At 41.8% G+C, this 21,597-nt stretch overlaps 1 protein-coding gene across 1 annotated transcript in view; it reads left to right on the top strand.

The window, feature by feature from the left end:
* The window catches only part of CPVL (carboxypeptidase vitellogenic like), a 196,919-nt gene that overhangs the window by 75,847 nt on the left and 99,475 nt on the right, over nt 1-21,597 (top strand). The window contains exons 8-11 of the mRNA XM_044678865.1: nt 5,629-5,751; nt 6,415-6,546; nt 9,995-10,093; nt 11,579-11,752. Coding sequence (XP_044534800.1) covers nt 5,629-5,751; nt 6,415-6,546; nt 9,995-10,093; nt 11,579-11,752 — 528 coding nt within the window. The remainder of the gene's footprint in view (nt 1-5,628; nt 5,752-6,414; nt 6,547-9,994; nt 10,094-11,578; nt 11,753-21,597) is intronic.

Below are 21,597 nucleotides of genomic sequence, written 5' to 3'. Positions count from 1 at the left end.
TTATTCAACCCTTACCTTCGGTTATAATATCAGTTCTAAGTCAGAAGGACTAGGAAATCGGGGTTATTGTCTTACCCAAGGTCACACAGCTTCCAAGTGAGGCCAAATCTTCCTGACTCCAGACCTGGGGTTCTATCCATTGTGCTACCTCCCTACCCAAAAGAGAGTATTAAAAAAAAAAAAACAGTTCAGGAAAACTAATCAAAATGTCAACTGAGTCAGATAATGTATGCACTACTCCATAGCTGTAGCACCCCCCCCCCTCCCATCTTCAGAGAAGTGGGGATGGTGAATTTTTTCATCTCTTTTCTTTGGCCAAGCTCAGTCAGTATAAATCCTAGGATTTGCTTCCATCTGTTTCATTGCTCTTTCCATTTACATTTTTATAGTCATTGCGTATGCATATTGTTTTCCCCTTTCTTCTACATCACTCAGCCTTCTCTGAATTCTTCCTATCCATTGTTTCTTGTGAATTACTGTTAGCTCAAAAGATGGTCAGGCAAGTCTGGCAGCGGCTTGGGGTTGTATCTGTAGGAGTGGCTGGAGCACTCATCCTATAAAGTGAGATTAATGGCAACTTCTGGGCATGATTAGAAACAATAGGCTGATTTCCCTGGTTTTACGCTGGGCCCTGTTGGCACTGTACCAAGGGTACATGTAAGGACAAGTGATGGGGCATCCCTAATGGCTTCTGCCAGAGAAAGACTCAACCAAGCACACAAAGAAATCCCCAAAATAATCTCCATTTAGGAGAGAGTTCTCATTCCCCCGCCAGCCTAAGCAGCCAGAAATTTGGCTGGGGAACAAGACACTTTTTTCCATATGTCGAGTCCCATTGGTCTCCTTTGTTCTTTTCCATGGATCCAGTGCAAAAGAAACAGGAGACTTTTAGGTGAAAGCAAAGACTGTCGTAAGTAAGCCCTCCTCTTTCCCCTTCTTTCTCAAAATTGCTACAGTGTGGTCCTCAGATTACATGACACATGGTCTAGAAATGTCTAGGAAGTGGTGGTGTTGACCACAACATGGAGAATCTAGCTTTTCTCATTCACTAATTTGGGGACCAGCCCTCCTGGAACATCACACCTCTCCTCTCTCTGGAGGGAATCGGGAAGACTGAGTGAAGTCAGTGGGCTCGCCTTTCCTGACCTCATCCTCCCAGTTGCTACATCTTGTGCTAATCATGCCAGTGCCGAGTTTTGGAGAATTTTAAAGATCCTGACAAGGTTTTTCATCAATAGGGACCCCTGCTCTCCCTCCACATTTGTTTGGAATAAGTTGTCTTCAGGGCAGCTTTATAATATATATATGGGTCAACTCATTTGCCCTCCCCCTTCCTCTGCTCTTGAGGTGATGTCGTCAAAGCTTATAACTCAGCAGGCTTGGTACTGCCCAGAGTGAGGGCAAGATTAATGTGACCTTAGTCCAGCAGGAATTTCTCAGCTTAGCTCCTCCTGGGGAAATTGGATGGGGAAAGGGGGAGGGAGAGAGGTGATGTTTAAAGGACAGTGACTCCCATGGCGAGATCTGCCCATCCCTGTTGGCTCCCCTTCAGCAAAGAGTCTCAGCAGTATCTGGACAAATAATGGGCCACCTCTCTTCCTCTCAGGGTCAGCCCGGTGGCCCTGCAAATTGGTACCAGAACTTGTCATCTCAGTTGTGAGCAAAATTACTCTTTTGCATTAACTTGGGCAGTTTTAGAATGGACCGGTGAAAATTCCTCTGCCACTTTCTAGGGACACACGAATGTTTTCACCATTCAGAGATGTGTGACTGGGCAGTGAATCCCTTACCTTATGAAATCTAATGAGAAAGGATGAGAATGTAGGAGGGGGTAATTGTATCCGTTTCTCCTTTATTTTTTTTTTCTTTTTAAACCTCACTAAGAAATGTAGCAGACTTGGAGTAACTGCTAACATATGTGAAATTCCTGTAAGAGGAGACTGGTTCCATTATAGTCTTATTCTCTGACACTGTTTTTTTTTCCTTTCTTTCTTTTCTTTTTTCTGAAGGGGGTTGATTGAATCTCGACTCCAGACACGAAACCAAGTCTTCTCAAAAAGCACCAGGGTGGTGGGGGGCTAATAAGCTTGACGTGGATTTTGTTGAAACATGTAAGACAGGAGAGTCAGACAGTGCCCATAATTACAAGTTTCTTTAAGTCCATTTTCATTGTGCCTTTCCACATCTGGATAATTAACAGAGCATTACATCCTCCTAAGAATATTTTTACAAGTACAATATGCTGTTAACATGATTTCCATTATTATTAGGCCATTCCAGACATCATATAGTAAGTGGCTCACAGCGATAGCAAAACAATGAGATGAAACTCATCCTTTAGAATATGGAGCTTTGAGTAAGAGGGACGGGGACCCAGGAGAGCCTGAAATAAGGACCTGCCCTTTGGGATGCTTTTCCCAATGCTGGACTGTCTGACATACTTTGAAGCTATGTTATTTATAGCTGAGATCATCTTCAGCAAACTCTTTGAGATTAGACATTGTTTTCCTTCTTTCTTCATCTTCTTCCTCATAATCCTATGCCTAGAAGAGTGTCTGGCATAGATGTTCTTAATAAATATGAATGACTGATCCATTGATTGATGAGGAATTATTCATTGTGATCTTTTTGCTAGTCATAGGCTGGAACTCAGGTTCGTGGATGATTAAATTTACTTGGTCTCTTGGGATGGATAAATCCATTTACCTAATCATGATAAAGTCCTCAGCCAAATGATGCTATAGAAATCAGCATGGTACCATGGAAAGGGCATTGGATTTGAATAACGGGTTTGGGTTCAAATCTTACCTCTAACATTTATCATTTGTGAGATCTCAGGCAAGTTACTTTTCTTCGCTGGGCCTCAGTTCCCCTTGAGTGCCTTGGACGAGATGATAGCTTCCAGCTCTAGACCCAGGACCCAGTGATTGTCGATCTGGTTTCTAGTCTGTCACACTTCTCAACATCTCCTTGACGATGGCTTTGATGCTGTAGCCGGCACTTAGGAACACAAAGCCTCATCAGATGGTTGATGTTAAGTCACTAAGTTCATGGTTTTCCTAGGACAGCTGCTGGCCACATTTACGGAGCTCCAATAATTCATTAGTGAAAGCATAAGGAGAACTCATCTGGACTCATGGTTGTGATTTAAGGGGAAACTTTGGTTTGGTGTGTTTTTGTTACGAGTGTAGTTTGAAATCAGGCTCCCACTCCTACCCCTGGCCAAATGCCAAAAGAATATTACTCATTCATCCAGCAATTATTAAATGCCTTCTGCATGCCAACCTATTTCTTGAATGCTTTTTATCAACATGAAGATAGTCTAAGTATTATTATCCCCATTTTACAGACGAAGAAACTAAGGATTTGAGAAAGGAGGTGACTTACCCAGGGACACACAATTAGTGAATATCAGAGACAGAATTCGAACCCAGATTGTGTTATTCCAAATCCAGCACCCGGTGACAGAAAGTTGAAGACATTATAGAGTAGTAGTGCTAAAATGGACACTTAAAATTATTGAAATTCTATCTTATGTATTTTGGTTTTAATCCCTCATCCCTTCTGTACCCAGTGACAAATCTCTTACAATAAAGAGTGAAAAAAAGGGGAGGGGGAGGGACATTTAGCAAAGTGAATGAGGCCATCACCTGAATCTGTCTGTGTATACGTTGCTCCATCCTCATGGCCCTCCACTTTTGTACGATAAAGGGAGAAATAGATTTTCTCATCTCTTCTCTAGGGCCAAGATTGGCCATTGGATAAAGTGAATATAGACATCTTGTCCATTTTTTATCAGCTTGCCATCCTCTCAGCCCACCCAGGTTAATGAAAAGCAGTGTTGGAGAATTTTCCACATTAGAAGAGAGTATGAAAAATGTATGGTGACTTAGAGGGGAAGGGGAAAGTAATTAAGAAAGTAATTAAGTAAAATTATATTTTATATATATAATAAAATTAATTAAGGAAACGTCATTACTTTTTTTAAGTAATTGCATTGGTAAATGTTGACATAACAATATGATAATAACTCACATTTCTAGAGCATTTTAAGGTTTAAAATCACTGGGTGAAGTCTGACGAGTTGCCTTTCTGGCCATGGATGTGATAGCAGAGGGGTACATTACATTTTAGCCATTGCCCACCATTAGCTTTTCCCTTCTAGTTTGTTCACGACTGGTTGGCTTATGTGGTGGTATGGTTCAGTTATTTTTCAGTCGTGTCCAATTCCTCAAGATCCCTTTTTAGGAGTTCTCTTGGCAGAGATACTGGAATGGTTTACCATTTCCTTCTCCAGTTCATTTTACAGATGAGGAAACTGAGGCAAAAGAGGTTCAGTGACTTGCCTGGGGTCACACAACTAGTAAGTGACCAAGACAGGATTTGAACTCGGGAAGATGAGTCTTCTTGACTACAGGCCTGCCACTCTATCCAGAGGGTCACTTAGCTACCTTGGTTTATATGGTGCCATGCTGAGAAGCCCAATATTTGATCTGAATGTGAATCATTTACCTTTGCTCCTTCTCCTACTCTCCCTCTCCAATCCTGGCCAGAGCTTGTGACGAATTGTATTTCTGCTATCTGAGAAGAGAAGTCCTAGCTAAATTGGAAAGGCTCGTTGCCATGTCGATGATAGGGATGAGACCCTTTGGTTTTATTGGGAACTCTTAGATGAGCAAATTCTTTCTACTGATTCAGATCGGTACCTTCTTGTTTTAGAGAGTTGACTAGAGCACTGAATGGTTAAGTGACTTGCCCAGTGTGATCCAGCCAATATTTATTAGAGGCAAGACTTGAACTCAGTTCTAAGACTATATATGTTGGAAAAGAAGGTACCAAACTGCATTGAGTGGAGGGAGTCTCCTCGCCTGGGAAATCTGTTTAACCAGTGAAATCACAGATCTTTTTGCTATTCTTATCTATTAGTTGACTGACATTGGGATTTTCTTGGTAAGAAAATTTCTATCAGAATTTTTGGAGAAAAGTCCATTCCGGACAAGAATCAGTGATTGGTTTTATATTGTCTAATTCTGGAAGGAATTCTGAATGTTCATTCTTTTGTCATGCATTTATGGAGGCTGGAATTGATATCTGGCACTGCTCTTGGCATTTATTATTCATGGGACACAAAAGGGAGGCATCATGGGGGCAATGGAAAGTGCCCTAAATTTGGAATCGTGTATACAAGTTAGCTCAGATTTTGCCCCTAAATTCCCTTGGGCATAATATCACCAATATCCCGAGGCCTCAGTTCCTTTCATCTGTTAAATGAATGTTGCTCTAAGTGATCCCTGGGCCTCCTTCCACTTTGGAATTTATAATTTTACAATAATCAACCGGCAGATATTTTGTAAATCCCCACTCTATGCCGGTCACTGCGCTAGACGCTAGAGAAATAAAGGCTAAAAAAAAAGCCATGCTTCCTGCCCTCACTATGGTCCCTTTCTTGGTAGAACTTCTTATGAGAAGTTTAAAACAATGTCTTCAACTGATATTGAAAAGAAAGTTAACCTTCCATTGTTATTCCAATGATCTGTGCTACCAGTAATACAGCTGTCATCTGTTGTGCTCTGTTTCACTGTCTGCATTTCTAAATATACCTTCCATTGTAACTCTCATGCTCTTTAGTCTTATGCAGGGAAATATGTGCCTGCCATCGCCTATTACATCCATCTCCTCAATCCCACGGCCAAGGCCAAGATCAACTTGAAAGGCGTTGCTATTGGGGATGGCTTCTCTGATCCAGAAACTGTAAGTTTTGCCTTTCCTCCTCCCCCACCCCCCAACCTTTCTATTGTGCCCTCAATAAAAAGAGAAATCGTCTTTAATTAGATGGAATGCTTTTCTGAAGTTACAGCGCTAACTTGATAAAAGGAATTACTATTCCCCAGCTGACTTTCTAATGCCTTTTATACCTTTAATTTTTGCCAAATGTTTCACAGCAACAAGTTGTTGGAGTAAATGTGTGTGTGTGTGTGTGTGTGTGTGTGTGTGTGTGTGTGTGTGTGTNGAGAGAAGTATGTGTGTGTGTGTGTGTGTGTGTGTGTGTGTGTGTGTGTGTGTGTGTGTGTGTGAAAGAGAGAGAGAGAGACAGAGAGAGAGAGAGAGTCAGAGAGTCCTGGAGATAGCAAGAATAAAAGAGAAAGAAAAGAGGGAGAGAGAAAGGAAGAGAGAAAGAAGGAAAGAGATAGAGAATGAAGAGACACAGAAACAAAAACAAGAATAAAATAGAGGAAGAGGAAAAGAGAGAAACAAAAAGAGAGAAGGAAAGAGAGAAACAGAAAGACAGAGAAATACTTAAGTTGTTATTCTGAATTGATGTTGCTAATTGATCTAGTTTTAAGAAAAAATTTTCAGCCAATGCCATCCTAACACCTCCCTTTGTTTTTATGTGTTGTCTGCCTGTTGCATCAGATCATAGGTGGCTACGCGGGATTCCTATACCACATTGGGTTGTTAGATGAGAAGCAGAAAAAATACTTCCAGAAACAATGTGCTGAGACCATCAAGCACATCAAGGAGGAGAACTGGAAGAAGGCCTTTGAAGTACGTACCAAAGGGTCCTGAACTGGCCCTCAATAATCCAAACCAGCTGAGCTGAATAGGGGTCATAGAGAAGCAAAGGGAGTGGGGTATCAGGCTTTTCCTGCTAAAGATGGTGCCCGTGATGCCGAGGAGGGGATGGGCAAAGAGGAAATCCCAGTGAACAAAAGCTCTGTCCACATTCCTCTGAATTTGCTCTAGCTCTGCCTCATAACCTGTACCATGAGATCTTTGCTCAATAAGCCTTTATGATTCTCTCTTGTTTTAAAAAAAAAACCTCTTACCTTCCATCTTAGAATAATACTGAGTATCAGTCCCAAGGCAGAAGAATGGTAAGGACTACACAATGGAGAATAAGGGACTTGCCCAGGATTACACAAGTAGGAGGTGTCTGAGTACAGATTTGAACCCAGGACCTCGCATCTCTAGGCTGGTCTCAAGCCATTGAGTCCCCTTGCTGCCCTTGTTTGGATTCCTCTTATTGCTTTGTATGCCCTGGAAGGCTTAATTATCACATGGAAATCAGGAACTGGATGCATCTAGTCTGCTTCATGCATTAAAACGCCAGATCTGCAAACAAGGATCCAGCCTTCAGAAGGATGCTGGTCAGTAAAAAATGTCCCATGTCTCCGGTGTCATTAAGCAAGATGGTTAAAAAGTGGTAGCAACCATGAACCTGGTACAGAGATTTGTAGCCACGCTTGCTCATGATTACCTTTTAAAATTATATTTAAGACATCAGATGAAGTTTTAAACTCTACAAATGACCTTTGGGACTGATTTATATTTAAAGAGAGAAGTATTATGGTCACATGATTATTCCTATATGGTGATATTTAATTAATTATTAATAATTAACACTACTTCTAAATTTTATAATAAATTAAAATATTTACAAAATTTTATAGAATCTATAATAAATAATAAAAATTAATACAAGATTAATAAGAAAATATTTTTTAAAATCAAACATCTCTGAAAAAATCAGTTATGTTGTGATTGCTCCTTTTAGGTCATTCTTCCTATAATCCAATCCAGTTCTATATAGTAAGCATTTATTAAGCACCTACTGGATGTAAGTTATTATACTAAGTACTATAAAAATGAAAAATGGTAAAGGCTTGTATAAATATATAAATTAGTATTTTAATTAAAGCCATGCTGATAGATAAAATCATTAGACCACGCGCTTGTAAGCATTCAAAACTGCTGCCTCCAGAAGCGCCTACTCGCCAAAGAGGCCACTCCCTCCTAACCCAGGAGATTTAAACCCTTCCCTGCGTCAAGACATAAGCCTTCCCAAGCCCAAAAACTGGAAACGGAAACCCGTTGGACCACGGGAAATGTAGTTTGATACATTTCCCAAATTTCACTTTTACAGTACTGAGGATCTAAAGATAGAATTAAAAAATAACTCTCTGCCCTCATGAAGCTTACCTTCTACTTGGGCAAGAAGGGAAGGCACAACATGCAAAAGGATAAATGTAGGATCCTTTGGAGATTCCATTACATTGAACACATTCGCATTATTTAATGAGTGTAGGAATTGTTGTGGGGTCCCCACAGAAAGAGTGGTTTATCCGTCCTTCTCTTCCTAAAGGGATTGGTCTCCTTTGTTGTTCCTGCAATGTATTTCAGTAATCACTAGCTAATCTAATCAATGCCTAATCTACTCTTCCTCACAACACCTTGGACCTGAAGGCTAAAATTCCCAGTATTCTTAGCATGGCACAAATGCCACATTTTAGTGGATCATCTCCATTAAGACCCAAGGAGTCAATGTTGGATGCTTTGGGGTGGCACAAATTTATAGTAGTGAAATCTGAAACTCTGAAGCCCATTGATTATCACATTTCAAAGAAGCTTGAGTAAAACTGAGGTCACCAAGGAACGTCTATGAGGCTCTTGACCACTGAACACTGGGACAAGAAGAAGAGAGCCCTCCCTTCCTGTTAGAAGATCATGTATGTGCATAAAGTTACTAATGTAGTTTTGTCGTGTGGCTTATAAAAACGGAGGAGGGAGATGCCCTGAGAGTTGGAGCCCACCATCTTATAGGCTGAGTCCTTTCTGTCTTCAGATGCTCCAGGAGACACGAGGGCTTGTGGGTTAATGTCGGTCTATAAACAAAGAAATGTTATTTAGTACAAAGGTGGGAAAATGGGGGGAAAATTGAATTTTGAGTCAGAAGGTCTGGATTCCAGTCCTGGCTTGGCCACTTGCCACCTGAATGACCTTGTATAAGTGCTTTATCTTCTCTGGGCACCATTTTCTCATTTTCATTAGATGGCCTCTTTGGCTCTTTCTGCCTCCAGATCTGTGAGGCTGAGATCTCCAAAAGGAGGTGGTCGGATGAGAAGACTTTGAAGGGCCATTTTCATTCTAAATGCATAATCCTGGGAAAGTCAAGCTTTGCGTGACCTTAAACATATCAGCAAATAAGATATCTGTCCTGTTCCAAGAAACTTTAAGGGAACTTCAGTAATATTAAAAACAAGAGGCTTTTTGTTGGAGGGGATGTGGAAAAATGGGGACATTAATACACTGCTGGTGGAACTGTGAACTGGTGCAGCTATTTTGGAAAGCAATCTGGAATTATGCCCAAAGAATTATGAAACTGTATATACTCTAAGACCCAGCAATACCACTGTTGAGTCTGTATCTCAAGGTGATCAGGGAAAAAGGAAAAGAACCGATATGTTCTTAAATATTTATGGCAGTTCTCTTTTGGTGGCAAAGAACTGGAGACCGAAGGGATGTCCGTCCATTGGGGAATGGCTGAACAAATTGTGGTACATGTTGGCGATGGAAAACTCTTGGGCTATAAAAGATGATGAGCAGGTTGACCTCGTGAAATTCTGAGGAGCGAGACCAGTAGAACCGAGAGAACATTAGCTACAGCTACAGAAGTGGTGTTTGAAGAGTAGCTTGTGAACGGCCACCTCCAGAGAAAAAACTGATAAACAGAAACATGGCGGTGGGGGAGAGAAGTTTTGGCTGACCCCCACGGCTTAAGGAAAGTAGGGAAACAGGGCCGTATGCACACTTGGTCATTGCTTTTTCTCCCATCGTATCTATGGAGTAAGCAGCAGTCTTTCAGAATATCTTTTCTCACTGAGGACTTGATTCATCCAGAGACTTGCTTAAGACTTCTTTTAGCATTGAGCCGATGGCAAAAGACTGATGGACTTGGCATGGCATGGGTGGACGTGGACCACGGGTGGCACTGGGTGCGAGTAGAGCAGTATCTCCTTTGTAACTTGAGTTTTTGAGGGAAGGTCAGTGATTTGCCCACAGGTCACATATCAGCATGGGAGGACTTGACCTTAGTCTCCCATCCACGATGACGCATTAACATATGACTGGTTTGTCCCTCTGTCTTTTGGGGTGAACGCCTGCCTAGGGACATGGCCTGCATGTCTCAATAATTTTCCTCTTTTCTCTCGCCTAGATTTTTGACAACCTGCTGAATGGCGACTTAACGAGTTCTCCTTCATACTTCCAGAATTCAACAGGATGTTCTAATTATTTTAACTTTTTACAGTGTCAGGTAATGACTTCCTTCATTATTAAAGCTATAAAGAGTAATTTTGCACATTTAGACTTTTTAACAAAAAGTTTATTGGAAAGTGTGCTAGATTTCGAATCGGGAGAGACCTACCTGGGTTTGCATCCCACCTCTTACACTTACTGCCTTTCCAGATAATTATGTCTTTGAATGAACTCCGCAGTCCGGCCAGACTGGCCTTCTTGCCCTTCACAAAGGGCACTGCAGCACTCGACACTAAAGCTTTGCATAAGCTGTCTCTTCCCCATTTTGACCTATTAGAATCCCTCTCTTTCTTCCAAGCTCAGCTCAGATATCACCTTCAATATAAAGCCTTTTCTCCTTGCTTCCTCCTCCCAGTTGTAGGTCTCTGATAGAAAAAGTGACTTAAAAAGTGCTGACTTGGGCTGAAGGAGGGAGTTTTCTCACTTGGGAGTTGCCTGTATCAGTGAATTGATGGCTGAGGCAGTGTAGGGTGGGCAGTACAGCTGTGCTGGGCACCCACAGACCTAAAGAAGTGGGGTCTGCCATCCACTAAGATTAGAGAAATGGAGAGTGAAATTCTCAGGTCAGATATTGGCCTTGGGTCATCTGATATTGTTTCTAAACATGCTTGGAATGATGTCAGAATTGTCCAGTCAAAATTGGAGGTGAGAGATTTTGGTCCCACCAGCTCCTCACCCATAATATCTTGTCCCCTAGAAGAGGGCAGAATGAATGGTGAAGCATTGAAGTATCTACTAGGTTCCAAGCACTATACCAAGCACTGGGGATACAAGGGAGAAAGAGGACTTTCTCCCTGCTCTCAGGGAGCTCATAATCTAAATCAGGGGTTCCCAAACATTTTTGGCCTACCACCTCCTTTCCAGAAAAAATATTACTTAGTGCCCTGGAAATTATGAAACTATTTATTGAACTCAAAATAGAATGTAATACAAAAAAAGTGTGGTCATCACCATGTCCCTGGATTGCTGCAGCACCCACCAGGGGGCAGTGGCACCCACTTTGGGGATCACTGCTCTAAATAAAGAAGACATCAAATAAAAGAGAAATAAGCTACAGTACATATAGCAAGGCCTAGGGATCGTTAGGGTCCTTAGCTGGTTAGATGACAGTGCCCCGAGGGGTGCCAGGCTTGAAGTCAGGAAGACCTATTCAAATCTTGCCTTAGACACTTGTCAGCTGGATGACTCTGGACAAGTCATTTAACCTCTGTCGGCTTCAATTTCCTCATCTGTAAAATGGAGATAATAACAGCACCTACCTCTCAGATTTCTTGTGAGAACCAAATGAGATAATAATTATAAAGTACTTAGCCTAATGCCTGGCACATAGTAGGCTCTATATATTTATTGATTAATTCATTTATTATTGTTTATTATTATTTGGAGAAGAGAATAATCTTTTATAAAAGTTGGTCCACTACTTCCCATCACCTCTGTACAGGTCTCAGCATCTATCTTTCCTCTTATGCCTTTTCATATTCAGGAACCAGAAGAAGAAAACTACTTTGGGGACTTTCTGTCGCTACCAGAAGTGAGAAGAGCCATCCACGTGGGCAACCTGACTTTTCATGATGGTTCTGAAGTTGAAAAGCACATGTGGGCAGATTGGTTCAAATCGGTGAAGCCATGGTTAGTGGAGATCATGAATAACTATCGGGTAAGCAAAGAATTCCATACACAGTCTATTCTTGGCTTTCTGAAATGACCCAGGGCAAAGATGACTTTTGTTTCAAGGCTTATTTTTAGCCCATATTCTACTATTTCTTTTCCTTTTATGGCATTTCAACCAAACAAACTCACTCTAAACTTCTGATTTTCCTGAATTAAATACTACCCTCTCCTCAATCATGCCTTCTTTCCCCTTTCCCCTCCTCTAGATGTTTTGCTTACAAGGTTTTCCCTGCTGATGTGCCACATTCTAGTACACACTCAGCTTGTCCTAAAGCTATTCTCAGGCATTTCTCCTAAGCCACCATACTTGCAGTCGCCCAGGTTCATCATCTCAGCACCATCACCCTCAACTCTTCCATTTCATCAGCCTCCATTGCCAATCAGATGCCAATCAGAGTGTGATCCAGTTGGGCAGCTACGTGGTACAGTGGATAGAGAGTCAGTCCTGGAGTCAGGAAGACCTGAATTCAAGTGGCCTCAAACACTTACTAGCTGTGTGACTCTGGACACATCACTCAATCCCATTTGCCTCTGTTTCCTAATCTATAAAATGATCTGGAGAAGGAAACGAAAAACACTCCAGTGCCTTTGCCAAGAAACCCTCAAACAGAGTCTCAAAGAGTCAGATATGACTGAAACCAGAACAACATCAGGGGTCAGTTTTACCTTCACAATATCTCACAAATGTGATCCTTTCTCCACTCACATAGCCACCAGCCTGGTTCCCTCCTGGACTCCTGGCTCCCAATCAGTCCCTTTCCAATATGTTCTCCACACAGACATCCATGTTATTTCCTAAAGCACAAATCTCCCGATGTTACTCCTCTGACCCTCTCCAAATAAATGGGTACCCATTCACGTTAGACAGGAAACAAACTCCCCACATCTTCAGTTAAGGCTCTTTAAAGTCTTTAAAGTCTTGTGTTCCTCTTTCCAGACATTCAGACCTACATGCTGTTCTCTGAGCTTGGCACTCCATCTTTTGCCTCTGGCTCCTCTCTATCTTTCTCTTGTCTCTTCTATTTCGTATTGATGCGTCATGCCCTCTTCTGTAGGATGTATGCCCCTGGATGGCTGAGATTGTTGGGTTTTTCCCCATTTTGTCTTTGTGTCCCTAACACTAACAAGACTTTGTATTAAGGGTAAGAGTTATAAGAAGATAGATTTTAGCTCTATAAAAGAGAAACTTTCTGATGATTAGATCTGTTCAAAAATGGAATTGTCCTCAGTAGAGATCTTCAACTGATGACTAATTTCCACTTGTTTTCAAGAGGATTCCTTTCTAGGTGTATGTTGGACTGCTTTACCTCCCTGGTCCCTCCCAATGGGAGATGCTGCGATTCTCCCCTTCCTAGTTATTCTCCATTTTTGTAGTTATTTGGAATGGAATTTCTCTTCTCATCATTTCTCTCTGGTGTTTCCGAGTACTATCTAGAAATGCCGAGAATTTTTGTGGAATCATTTTGTGTTTTGAAAGTATACCACAGTTAATAATCGCTTCCAGTTCTTTACTGATTCTCTGGGGTTTTCTGAGTATATCATCATGCTGTTTGCAAAGAAGGATGATTTGTCTTCTCTTTTCCAGTGTTTATACCTTTTATCTGTTCTCTTATTGTACTACTACAGTTAGCATTTCTAGAACTAGGTTAAAGGACAATGAAGATAAGAGGGTCATCCATACTTTACCCTGTTTTTATTTTTGAAAGCCCCTTTGTTTCTCTATTACAAACAATACTAACTTAGGTTTGTTTTCTTTCTTTTTTTTTACACATTTACATTCCATCTTAGGTTAAATAGTGTGTATTGGTTCTAAGGCAGAAGATCTGTAAGGGCCAGGCAGAGGGGGCTAAGTGACTTGCCCAGGGTCACACAGCTAAGAAGAGTATGAGGTCAGATTTGAACCTGAGACCTCCCATCTCTCTACTCACTGCCCCCATAACTTAATTTTTAAAACAATTAATTAATATGATTTCATAACTTAGTTTTAAATATATACTTTAAAAAAAATTCCCACTGGGTTATACATGTATCACTCAAAACCTCTTTCCATATTATTCATTTTTGTCATAGGGTCATCTTTTAAAACCAAAACCCCAAATCATATCCCCAAATAAACAAGTGATAAATGACATGTTTTCCTCTGCATTAAATATATACTTTTGATAATGTTAAAGAAGCACCTTTCTGTGACAATCAGTGATTTTTAGGATTTCTAATAAAAATGCACGTGGAATTTTTCAAAGATTTTTTATGCATCTGATGAATACCCATTCAGTTATTGTTCTCACTGTTGTTCATTTTACTAATTACATTGCTTTCCTAATGTTGAACTATCCTTGAATCCCTAGAGGCAGGTGCATAATAAAGTGGATGAGAACTGAGCCTGGAATCCAGGAAAAACTGAGTTCAAATGTGGCCTTAAACATTTACAATCTGAGTGACCATAAGCAAATTACTTCATCTCTATTTGCTTCAATTTTCTCATCTGTAAAATGGGCCTAATAATAATAGCACCTACCTTCCAGGATTGTCGTGAGGATCAAATGGGGAGTATATTTGTAAAGCTTTTGGTGTAGTAACTGGTATATTGTGGGTATTGAATAAATTGCTTCTGCCCCACCTTCCCATTATGAATCCCACTTAGTCATTATGAAATATTTTCTAGCTGTATTTCTACCGTCTCTTTACGAGGATTTCATTTTAAAATGTCTGCCTCGCTGTTCATTAGTGAGATTTGTCAACCAATAAATATTTATTGTGATCTCAGCTTAACATATGCTAGAGGTCAGGAATATAAAGGCAAAAAAAAGGCATACTCGCCGCTTCATTTCTCCCTTCTTTGGGTATTATCACCATTTGTATCTTTTTTTTTTTTTAAACCCTTGTACTTCCGTGTATTGTCTCATAGGTGTAAGAGTGGTAAGGGTGGGCAATGGGGGTCAAGTGACTTGCCCAGGGTCACACAGCTGGGAAGTGGCTGAGGCCGGATTTGAACCCAGGACCTCCTGTCTCTAGGCCTGACTCTCACTCCACTGAGCTACCCAGCTGCCCCGCCATTTGTATCTTAAAAAGGGAATTTGACAGGATGTTGCCCATCTCATTTTTAATAATAATAGCTAACATTTATATAGAGCTTACTGTGTGTCAATTATGTGCCAGTATAATTATTCTCTCATTCGATCCTCACAATAACTTTAGGTGGTCAGGTGCTATTATTATCCCCATTTTACAGATGAAGAAATTGAGGCAAACAGGCATTAAGTGACTTGCCCAAGGTCACACAACCAGTAAATGTCTCAGTTTGGATTTGAACTCTGGTCTTCCTGACTAGATCTGAGGTATAATCCACCATGATGCTTAGCTGCTCCTTATGTTCACGGCTGCATCCGTATTTTAAATTAATTTTTAAAACTAAAGCTCTATCATAAATCACTTAACCCCCATTGCCTCGTGCTCACCACTCTTCTGCCATGGAATCAATACCTAGAATTAATTCTAAAACAGAAATAAGGGTTTAAGAAAAAGAAAAGCCTTTCGCCTCCCCCTTATCTATAAATGATGGTAATAATTGCTACCTCGAAGGATAAGAATTTAATTTTCATTCAACTGGTTTGTGAGAATCAAATGATATCCTGTCTATAAAGCAATTTGTATGCATTCAAGTGCTTTACAAATACCAGTGATTTTCTCTAAATATTCCCATTGTTTAGAAATTATTTTGATTATTTTTTTTTGCCCTGAGCAATGATTTCATCCTTATAGAGAAATTCTGGCATGGGAACTCCCTCCATTATTACAAATCAGCAATTCTATGTCCCTTCTAGTTCTGAGAGTGGCCTGGACTACTGGGAGACTTGCCAGCATCCCACATGCAGAATGTGTCCATCAGGACTTGAACTCAGAACTCCTAGACTCCAAGTCCAGCCCACATCCTAGGACGTGTTCAATTAGTCCTAAAGCTATTCTCATGCCTTTATTTCCCCTAAATGTGAAAGTTTTTTAAACTTTTAAGCCCTGAATCCGCTCTTAGCGAGAGGGGCCAAAAAGCCCATGAGCAGCAGCCAGCCGGTCAGCATCCTGGGAAGAATGGAGCCTCGCTGCTGCTGGAGGAAGAGGTCCAAGCAAGTTGTCCCTTTAAAGGGGAACAATGGCAGGCTTCCTCCCAAGCCCTTGTTGGTTTATTCAGCTGGAAGCTCAGGCCCCAGAGGAGCCGCTGACGCGTCCTGGCCTCCTCGCCAGCAGCGGTGAACCACAGTGTGTATGTAATAAGAGCAGAGCAGCCCAGGCTGGCTTAAAACATTAGTGCCCTGAATGCCGGGTTTATTTAGGACTCAACTTTAATTTGTCATTGAAAGCCACGCAGATTTTCTGTTCCTGGGGAAGAGTAGAAGTCTGTTGTAAGTGCCAGGTTGGTTTGGGTTCAGCTGCCCACCAGCACCAGGTAGGCTTCCCCAGTGGCTGGGCAGTTGGTTGGCTGTTTCTGTTCTTGTTTTCTAAATCCTTCTCTTCCATCTTAGAATCCATACTGTGTATTGGTTCCAAGGTGGGAGAATGGTAAAAACTAGGCAATGGGGGTTAAGTGACTTGCCCAGGGTCACACAGCTAATAATAGCATTAGGAATAATCCACAGAAATGGAAGATAGGGGAGAAGTTAAGATATTGCCCAGGATCACACAGTAATAGTAGAGCTGGGATTTAAACCCAAGATCTCTTTGTTCAAATTTGATACGCTTTCCAGTGGGGGCCAGTTGGGCTTTCTCCTGTTATCTCTTGTCTCATTACTTGACTGACCCATCTCCTTTCTAACGGTCATATCTTCATGAGTTCTAATCCATCTTCTTCTTGCCTGCCACGAGGGATAAAGGGATGATCTTCCCTCCCCTCCACCTTCTAAAATCCCTCCTCCATGAGGAAGCCCATCTTCATCCCCCTCAGGAGACCCACTACTCCCCTTAGTGATTACTTTTTTATTCATTTATACCCATTTTGTATTTTTATACCTATTTTGGGTCCATTTTCCCCACATATGGAATGTAAATTCCTTGAATCACAGCCTGATGGGTTGTTTTTTTGTTTGTTTTGTTTTGGTTTTTTTCCCTTTGTATTCCCTCCCCAGCACTGTCCCTGACACAGAGTACATTCTTGTTGAATAAATGTGTGCTGTTTTTGGTGGGTGACTCTGCTAGTAGTACAGCATTGTTTATTGACATTCAGTATCTCTCTTTCCATTTCCAAGAGTAAATAGTGATACGTAATCAGGTCTCAATTATCTGTACTAATGGAATGAAGCAACAGTGTAAATAGCCCCAAAGACTGGATAATCCAAAAATAATATCTATTTAGTCTTGCAAAATTTCTATTGCCTTTTCCTCTCCAGCAGATTGACCTTCATAATGGTTTGTTTAGACTCCTACTAAAATCAGTTTGAGTTCCCAGACGGTGCCCTCTCTGATGGCAGGGAGAGCTGCCCGTAAAGATGCCAGCTGCCAAAGGGAGCAGCCGAGCATTCAGACTTTTCTAGAAATCGCCCAAAGTTTGGCTAATCAGCAACTGGTTGTCTAGTGAGGTCACAGAGGTAAATAGATGTTCAGAATGAGGCTCGAGGGCTAAGCTGGTGGAGGATGGAGTTGGAGGAAGGAAGATGCCGGTCTCTCTACTCTACTGGGAGTGCCAGGGTACCAGCAGGATCTCTTCCTTCTGAAACTCAGAAATGGTAGTGGAGACGGTGTGGAATTCATCCCACACTAGCTCAGAGACCTTGGCCTATGATCTTCTTTTTAAATTAATATTGTATGAACGTATTTATAAGATCATAGACGCAGAGCTCGAAGAGGTCATTTTAGAGGTCTTCTCGTCCAACCTCCTCACTTTTGACCATTAGGGAAACCGAGTCCCCTTTAGCGCACCAATGCCATCGTTCTGGTGTGCAGCCCCACAAGGCTCTCTTAATAGAAGCAGATACTGATAGCAAACTTCAGCTGGCTCCAGTTGCCCTTGTGAATGCTGGGCTTTGAAGCCTCCACATGGTTATGTTTTGAAAGGTTCCATTGCCTGGGGGTTGGGCTTAGCTCTCTGTTTAAGAGTTCATCCGGTCAGGAAATTGTGGTTCTAAAGTTCCATTGCCCTGCCACTCATCATTCTGCAGCCCATTAAGTCCCAGCTAATTGCATCTTTAGGATTGGGATCTTCATTACTGTGCTGAAGCTTTAACCCCACCCCCTCCATTAGCTTTTTCCCCCTTCCCCCCCCCTTGTGCTTAGAATATACTTATCCAAAGGAATCTGCCTTTAAAAGTGTCCCTTTTCTGATGAACAGACCCATCTCATGGAGGGGGAGGGGATGGGGCTTCTCACAAACAATGGGGCCCTCAGTGGCTGCACACATTCCTGAAAATCCTTGCTCCTGGAGGCGACTTTTCTCCAGCAAACCTGGCCCAGGAAACCAGATCAGATAGAAACTGAAGGGTTTTTTACAAGCCTGGATCTTCCGCTTGGGGGGTCAGAATCTGGTCTTCCATTTGTCACTTGGAAGGCAAGAGATTGGCTTTTCTATTTTTTTCTTAAATAAATAGACGTGGTTCCCCAGTTTTGTGTGGCTAATGAAAGTAACCAAGTGATGCTGGATGACCATGTTAGGATTTCAAAGGATCCTGCTTGATTAGAACATTGGGATGAATTTAATAAGGGGAATTGATTTTCTTGAGGGTAAATGTAAAGTAATTACTTGGGTTCAAAAAATCAGCCTCACAGGTAAGAAATGAAAGGTAGTCATGACTTGAGAGCAGTTTGACTGAAAAAGATCCAGTGGTTTTAGTGGTCCAAAGGCCCAAGGCAATTTAGTAGTGTAATATGGAAACTAGAAAAGCTAAGGCTCTTTAGGCTGCACTGAGGGATCTCAATGCCTTCCAAGAACAGAGGGATGACGGCCATGTTGTACTCTGTTATATTGAGCTCACTTCTGGGCACTGTCAACTTGGAAAAACCCAGAACTACTAAAGTAGTCAGAAAAACCAAGTCTTTAATCAGGAAAGAGAAAGGTCTGAGCTGAGATACTGCACAGAATCAAACCCTGGGGCTCTGGGGACAGTATCTCCGGGAGCATGCACTGAGAGACGATTCTCCAAAGAATATTAGAAGGGGGGATCTTTTATACACTTTGGGGAACTCAGGACATCAAACCTACATCTACTGGTTGTAAGCAGGCTTGGGAAAAAGGCTGTAGCCAGGGGCTGGGGTATCTGGGAGTGGTCTGCTACGATGCATACTAAAAGGATGGTTCCTGTGCTGGGGTTGGTCTTCTTGGGAAGGATCTCTGATAGAATGGGGGAAACTTCTAAGACTACAGGGGTACTTAACATTTGATTAGGTCTGCTAGTTGTGAACTGGGACCATTTAGTACTATTAGATCACTCTCCTTCTTAAGTAGGGCAGCTAGGTGGTGCAATGGATAGAGCTCTAAGAACTGGAGCCAGGAAGACTCATCATTCTGAGTTCAAATTCAACCTCAGACACTTATTAGCTGTGTGACATTAGACAAGTCACTTTACCTTGTTGGCCTTAGTTTCCTCATCTATAAAATATGCTGAGGAAAGAAAAGTCCAATCGCTCTAGTATCTTAACCAAGAAAACACTAAATGAGGTCATGAAGAGCCGGACATGACTGAAAAAAAAAAAACAATTAAACAACAACATTCTTAACCTCTTATGGGCCATGGATTCCTTGGCCTTCTGAGGAAATCTTTGAACCACTTTTCAAAATCATGTATTTAAATAACTGAAGTAAATCACTGGGCATCTTCTCCTTCTCGCTCCTCCAACTTTTCAGCCATCTTTTCCCATTAGAATGTAATCTCCATGAGAGCAGGGACTGTATCCTCTGTTCTTGCCACGGTGTCTGAATCACAGTAAGCATTTAACATTTATCAGCTCTAAGTGGCCCAGTCTTTGTTGACTGACTCACCTGCTCATCTTCTGATACTAGAAGAGAACTCTTTTGTCCCAAGCTGAGTCTTCTCTTCTCTGAGCTAATTATCCTTATGTTGAGCATGAATTGGGGGTCTTCCATCCTCTAGGAGGAGAAAGAAATCGCACCACCTCCTGAGATGATAGTCCATTCATCCTCCGTAGGTTCTCCTCAATCCAAGATGGGACGGAGAGTTGAACTGAACCCTTTCATAGCTTGAAATAGTCCTCTTTGGGCTTATGGTCAGTTTAATGGGCGCTGACTTAGAGAGAGTACAGTGCGGCAAGTTGTTCTTTTCACTGGTTCTGCCTCTGAAAGAGCAGATAATTGGGTTAGCTGCATTAATTGGCCCGCCGACATGGCCTTGTGGGCTGAGAGCTCTCATTATTTTGCTGGGGCTTAGTCTGACAAAGTAGTGCTTGTTCCAAACCTTGGGAAGCACATTCATGCCATGGAGGTTAGCAGTTTCAGGGAAGGACAGTTTAAACCTGAGAAGATAGCACAGATATTTAGGGTAACCGTCTAGAGGAAGAGTAGGAAAGTCAAAATGAGCCTTGGAACAGATTCTGGGACAGGTGCAGTGAAGAGAGTGAAAGATGTGGGATGAGGAAGACTCATCTTCCTGAGTTCAAATCCAGCCTCAGATATTTCCTAGCTGTGTGATCCTGGATAAGTCATCTCACCCAGTTGGCCTCAGTTTCCTCATCAGTAAATTGAGCTGGAGAAGGAAATGGCAAACCACTCCAGTATGTTTGCCAAGAAAACCCCAAATGGAGTCAAGAAGAGTCAGAAACAATTGAAACGGCTGAACAACAACAACACAGATTCTAAGCGGCTAAGGGACCCTCTTAGGGTCATCATACACCAAGAATTGGATGGGGCCTTAAAGGTTCTCTAATCCAACCTTCTTATTTTATGGTTGAAGAAACTGAGACTTGAGAGATTAAGAGACAATTGAGGTGACCCAGGGAGTAAGCAGCAGCAGCAGCATGATTCTGGACTTCTAACTCCAAGATTAGTAGTCTGAGTGCAGAGTTCTACCCATGGCACTTCCCTACCTCCTGTTACACCATCGTTTCTTAGAATGACTAGTTGTGTTCTGGGTTTACCCCAGGTTCCACCTCCCAGACAAACTCTTCTTCTTGTCCATATGCCCTTCCTCGATTAATTCAGTTTCATAAAATGCTTCCTATATGCCAGGAATTGTATTTTGACATGTTTGCCTGCTATAACTCTCTCCCTCTCCTAGAATATAAGCTCTCTGAGGTATGAGGTGATTCAGTTTCATCTTTGTTCCTCTTGTGCCTTATGCCAAGCCTATCACTTAATTAATATTTGTTGAATTGAGGGGAACTAGGTGGCTCAGGGGGTAGAGAACCAGGCTTAGAGACAAGAGGTTCTAGGTTCAAATTTGGCTTCAGATGCTTCCTAGCTATGTGACTTTGGGCAAGTCATTTAACCCCCACCTAGCCCTTACTGCTATTCTGCCTTGTAACCAATACTGAGTATCAATTTTAGTACTGAAGGTAAGGTTTTCAAAATACATATATGTAAATATACACGCATTCATATATATATATATATGAATATTTCCATAGGGACCTCAGTACAGGGCCAGGAACAAATGTGAAGTGTGTGTGTGTGTGTGTGTGTGTGTGTGTGTGTGTGTGTGTGTGTGTGTGTGTGTAGAGCTGAGTCAAACCAAAAAACAGCCAACTACTCAGCACAGGGCTGAGTACACAGTTGGTGCTTCATAAATGCTTTTAAAGCATTTGTCTTGATAGCTCTCTCTGTCCCCCACCCTCTCTCTCTCTGTGTCTCTGTCTCTCTCCCTCCTCTTTTTCTCCCTCCTCCTCCTCCTCCTCCTC

Source organism: Gracilinanus agilis, chromosome 5, assembly GCF_016433145.1.
Source record: "Gracilinanus agilis isolate LMUSP501 chromosome 5, AgileGrace, whole genome shotgun sequence".
Classification (NCBI taxonomy): domain Eukaryota; kingdom Metazoa; phylum Chordata; class Mammalia; order Didelphimorphia; family Didelphidae; genus Gracilinanus; species Gracilinanus agilis.
This window is presented reverse-complemented; position numbering and strand designations above follow the sequence as displayed.